The sequence below is a fragment of the Perissodus microlepis genome, chromosome 16, assembly GCF_051167445.1.
Source record: "Perissodus microlepis isolate ML-2025 ecotype Zambia chromosome 16, ASM5116744v1, whole genome shotgun sequence".
In the NCBI taxonomy this organism is placed as follows: Eukaryota; Metazoa; Chordata; class Actinopteri; order Cichliformes; family Cichlidae; genus Perissodus; species Perissodus microlepis.
Window position 1 is genome coordinate 22,200,639 of NC_140476.1, and position 5,637 is coordinate 22,206,275.

General features: G+C 38.4%; 1 protein-coding gene across 1 annotated transcript; it reads left to right on the forward strand.

The window, feature by feature from the left end:
- Window positions 1-558: 558 nt before the first annotated feature.
- Window positions 559-3,302, forward strand: commd6 (COMM domain containing 6). The gene is made up of 7 exons (XM_084908760.1): window positions 559-822; window positions 1,470-1,528; window positions 1,985-2,050; window positions 2,160-2,236; window positions 2,423-2,591; window positions 2,703-2,855; window positions 2,947-3,302. Exons 1-7 carry the CDS (start codon window positions 798-800, stop codon window positions 2,995-2,997), a joined length of 600 nt encoding a protein of 199 aa, XP_084764886.1. The 5' UTR covers window positions 559-797; the 3' UTR covers window positions 2,998-3,302.
- The last annotated feature ends 2,335 nt before the right edge of the window (window positions 3,303-5,637 follow it).

Consider the following 5,637-nt stretch of genomic DNA (forward strand, 5'->3'; position numbering starts at 1 on the left):
GATGTGGTAGAATTGTGCATAGCTGTTCAAAACTTCAAAGACTTTTCCCATGAGTTCATTGAAATAAGTTCATTTTAACGTTTGTACTCAAATGAATGAATGAATTCTTAATTGATTAACTTCAGTAGAATAGTACTGAAGACAACTGGATATTTATTAGGGTGTTCAGTTAAAAAAATGAGCAAACATGTTTTTAATAGGCTATTTTGCAGGGGGGAGAGGAGGACAGAAATCTGTCGCAGAAATACAACTATATTGACGATAAATCAGAGATTTAACCTAGCAGAGCTTTAAATTAGACCAGCCACTTTGACAGATTTTTATTTTTTTTTTTACCACTTATCTAATTCTCTTGAAATCAGTGATTGGGGACTAGAAATAATATTGATGCCGTCATTTCCCCAAATAAAATCCTGACCATTTAGAGTCAGTGAGCCACCTCTCCGGCTAACTCTGCAAAAGACTAGAACAATAAATTTCTGCTACAGCAGATGGCGCTATGCACCGTTTACAGTGATTTTCTATGAGCTAATAAAAACCAAAGAAGAAGCCTTTTTTTTTTTTTTTTTTTTTTAAGGAAGGAGCATTAGTGAACAGAATTGACGTAGAATAGCTGGTTAGTTGATCTAAGAAGCCGATTTATTCATAACTACTATTTTTTTTTTAAATAATACAATAATTACGTTAAACGTTTTCTGAAATTTCCAAGGCAATCTGTTCGGTGGTCAAATTTAGCGAGAAAGTCGCTAATTTGGCTGCGCTAATACTGTGGTCAAACCCAGAGCCTGACAGAGAGGATGCCAGCAGCAGAGGAGTCATATGGTGGGTTCGCATTACTCCACTTCAGTAGAATGTTGTTTAAATGGCAATTAAGAAGAATAGATTAGGCTTTCACCCAGGAAATATGTGCTAATTTAGCCACTCCATAGCATTAACTTAACACCGTTGTAACCACAGAGACTTCCTGTCGCTGTCTTTCCCCCACTTATATTTGACTCCAGCATCTGACTCCTAATGCTTAAAAGCCCTTAACACCTTTTTAATAAATGCTACTTTAACATACATGCAGAAATACACAAATGTTTGCAGCTCAATAATAAAGCCAAAAGAAGATGTTTTAAAAGCTAAATGAACCTTGCCCTCTTGTATTAGTTATTACATGTATTATTATTATTTTTTTATCCTTGTTTACCCACTGTTATTTGACACATCACTATGCAAGGTTCTTCAGGTAAGGCCTATACTATATACTATATTATTTACTATATTTATTTCCGGGTTACATAATATATATCATCATGCTATTGCAGTTGTGATTGCCTGCTCTTGGGAAAAGAAAGAAAACAAAAAGCATTAAGAAGACATGAGTACTATCATTAGACTCCCATGATGCTTGTCACTGCATTAAAAAGTAATAAAAAGTATGGAAAACCTTGTGATAAATAAATTGTTTCACTTCTGTATTCAAGGTGTCAACAAAGTTGTGGACAACATATGCAGGATTTCTCCAGATCTGTTAGCAGATGTGGTGAGTGTATCTGTCCTTGGTTGTGTATGTTACTATACGGGTGGAAAAAAGTGGCAGCTAGGAAAACAGAGTAGACTTAAATAGTATTTACAGTGACAGCTGCAGACAACCCTTCTTCTGCAACTCTCCCCATTTCCGTTCTGAGTCTTTCCCATTACTTGAGCACCACGTACAGCTACTTGTAAATATAAGTCTTTTATTTAAATTGTTTTGGGGCTGTTTCATTAGTTTCACTGCCACAGGCTCAGACTGGATTATGAAACTGCGATAACTTAAACAGTTGTGCAACTTCAAAACACTGCCTTTATAACTCGCTACTGGAGGATGTTATTGTTGACCAAAATAGCGCTCATTTCAGGGCTATTAGCAACCACTGTGCACAAGTGCCATAGGATGTGGTGTAGCTGTGGAGGCTATGCTGCAGTTCTGATAGCTAATCTTCAATAATCTCCACAGTGTCAGCATGTACTGACTTATCTTCAAGGGCAGAAGAGAGGAGTAGATTCAGCTGAAATTTCTGATGTGAGTCACCCTTTCTTTAGAATACATTTGACTTATAATAACCTATCCTCCCAAATTCCTCTTTTAAGACCTTTTCTGGGGGGTTTTTTGTTTGTTTTTTTGTGGGCAGAGATTTCAGAGAGCCGAAGTGAGACTTGATCATGAAGCTCTGCAGGACATGATCAGATTTTTCTTGCTAACATTCCGGTATTTTTCCCACATTTCTTTTAATTTTTTTTATAAAGATCTGAATGTAGTTTCTGAATTTGATAACTGTGTCTTCCATGCTGCATACATTTGTTTCTTACATAGCACATTTAAAAAGGCCAAATTATACATAAAGTAGGATGTTGTCCTACTATAGGCTGTGATAGTAGTGGTTTCTTTTGCTAGGTCAGCTGGAAAGAGCAACATCTCTGGGGATGAACTTGTGTCAAAGCTGGAAGAAGGCTCTACCAAGTGGACCAAAGCTTCCCTTCAGGTCTTGCATAAGTTGTGGAGTGAACATGGTGTGTCAGTCCACACTCAACAAGAGGCCCAGGCCATGCTCAGCATCGGTCAGGTTTGTCCAAGTTTAATGAAATAAAGTATATATATTCTGCCCCCCTGAACATATAACTTCTCGTTTTCGCCTCTTCTCTTTCAAAACTGATGGAACTTTGTTTTGCCTTAGTTGGTGGACATGCAGTGGAAGCTTGGCATGGCAGTGAGCTCAGACACCTGTCGATCTCTCAACTCCCCATTTGTGTGTCTGCTGCTGAAGATTGTTGAGCCTTCAGGACAAATCTGTCAGAGGTCTTTTGAGATGACCATCCCACAGTTCCAGGTTTTGTATTTTTTTTTTTCATGTGAATGTAGTGTAGTTGGTGTTATTTATTCATGATATTTTATCCCTCTCCTCCTTCTTCTTTCTGCAGAACTTCTACAAACAGTTCAAGGAGATGGCAGCTGTTATGGAGACTGTATGATTGTTAGCACACCTAAGTGCTTGTTACAGTTATACCAGGTTTATGTGCAACTAACGGAAGAAACTTTGACATAAGTGTTTATTTGCTGGTTGTCTCAAAACACCAACTCTCAGTTTTGTGCTTGTATTTTTCCACAGATTGCGTAACCTCCACTTGATAATACTTTTAGGATGTCTAGCCTTGGGTTAGCTTAGGGTTATGCATTATATATTTAAACTGCTAAGCCAGCAAAATCTGACTAATATATGTGTTGCCAAATGTGTGTGATGTGATTCAATCTGTAATAAATTTCAGTTTGCCTGTGAGTGTGTATGTTTACACTAAACTACCCCCCACCCCAGAAATGAAAACAATACAGTGACCTAATCTGTTATATTTTTGTCAGGGGTAGGAGACTGTAGTAGCCCACTATACAGCAAATTACATACTAGTATATATTCAAATAATATTACATGTAATATTGATTTGTCTTTTTGTAGAGCATGTGATGTAAAATGGTCAAACTTTTTAATTGTTGCGGTTGTCTTAGAAGTCTGTTTCTATCAGATAACTTAAGTACTTTTACTCCTCCTCCTGTACACGGTGGAATGAGGTAACACATTTTTGCCACTACTTTACTTTGACTCTACAGCTCAAAGGGAAATAATGTCTGTAACTAAGGCTTTCAAAAATAGATTCAGTGGTTAATTTTCTCACTAATATTTCATCTGTTTTTGGAAGCCTGCAAAATACAACAATTTAATACATTTTACAAAAGTTAATTTATGCAAACCATAGCAAATCAAGATCGAATAGATGCTCTTAAAATGAACACATCATTACTGGTTATTAGTTACACCTTTTTAGTACTGGTTAGACCACCTTTTTCCTTCAGAATTACCTTAATTCCTCATGGCATGGATTCAACAAGGTGCTGGAAATATTCCCTAGTGATTTCGGTCCATGTTAGCATCACACAGTTGCTGCAGATATGCCAGCTGTGTATCCATGAGGCCAACTTCCTGTCCACCACATTCCAAGGGTGCTTTATTAGATTGTGATCTGGTGACTTGTGAAGGCCATTTGAGTGCAGTGAACCCACTGACATGTTCAAGAAACCAGTTTGAGATGATTTGAACTTTCTGACATGTCATGTTGTCTTGCTGGAATCAGCCATCAGAAGAAGCATACACTGTTGTCATAAAGGGATGGACATGGTTACAGTACATTTCTGAAAGACCAGTCAGACCAGCCTGTCTGGCACCAACAAGCATGCCACAGTAAAAGTCACTTAAATCCCTGTTTTCCTCCATTCCGACGCTCAGTTTGAAATTCAGCAGGTCATCTTGACCATGTCTACGTGCCTATTGTGTTGCCGTCTGTTTGATTAGATATTTGTATTAACAAGCAGATGAACAGGTGTACCTTGAAAATTGTGAACGTGCACAGCAGCTTCATCTTCCATCCCTCCTAATAATCTCATGACCCATGAGATTCTTCAGGTGACCCTGTGGAGGGAGTTCGACCCCTACTTTGGGAACCACTAGACTAAAATATCTAGCAACTACCAAGCCTGGACCAGCTATTTGTGGACCGATGGGTGGGCATAAACAATCGAACAGCTTCTGATAACGTTTGTAGAGAGTGAGAACTTTTACCTTTTTAAAAAACTATTTTGAATAATTAAGCATTTTAGACCGCTGCTTCAGTCAGTATGAACACCCACCATTGCAGTGGTGCAGTAAGTAATAATTGGAGTTAAGAATTAACTGTTATTTGAATGAATATTTCAACTTTTATAAGTGAGCCATTACACACTTCTTATTAGTAGACAATGAAATCCTACAAACTGGTTCAAGAACTCACAAAAAAGAAATAAAACTTACATTTTGGTATGCTTTTATGGTAAAGTAGTAGTTTTAGAAGTAATGTTTGATCCCTGGGCCTTCAAAGATACTATAAAATGATTATGCATTCCTTAGATTTCAAGATATTTCAAGATAATTTAACTGTGACGCACTGCAGTCTATGGATTCTGAATGTTATTTGCAATCGAATCCAATTAAAGTACAACTTATGGTATTCACTGAGGATCCGGGATCAGCTGTGTATCTATTCGGTGTGCATCTACATTTAAAGTAGGTACACACCATCAGCGCGGGGGTTGTTTGGTTGTAGAGCTCCTGGCTACCGCTTCATTGGTGAGTTTATATATGGCTAAGATACTATTTTGGGGATAGGCGGATTGCTTGGATATTATAGCGTTAAGTTGAGGAGAAGTCTTCCTGTGCATAAAGCACCACATATGATTATGAATGTCGAGTAGTGGTGGGACTGAGATTAACCTACTTGTGAACAGCAGGGACTCACTTTGCTTAGCAAGAAAAAAAAATTGCACATGTTATCGAAACATAATATTTTGCAAAGGGCTTGTTTTTACAACCCCTGGTTCAACCTGATGGAGGCGGTTGGCAGGTAGAATTACAACCAACGGGAGCTGGAACCAAGGGCACTTGTGCCACGGGGGGCTGAAAACACATCTCACGGTGCCACGAAGAAAGAACATTTCCAGGTAAAACTTAATGTACTGTGGAGAAAGGCGGAGCCTCGTCCTGTCACGTTTCGCACAGCGGCTCTGCGCTGCCCACTCCTCCAGCACAT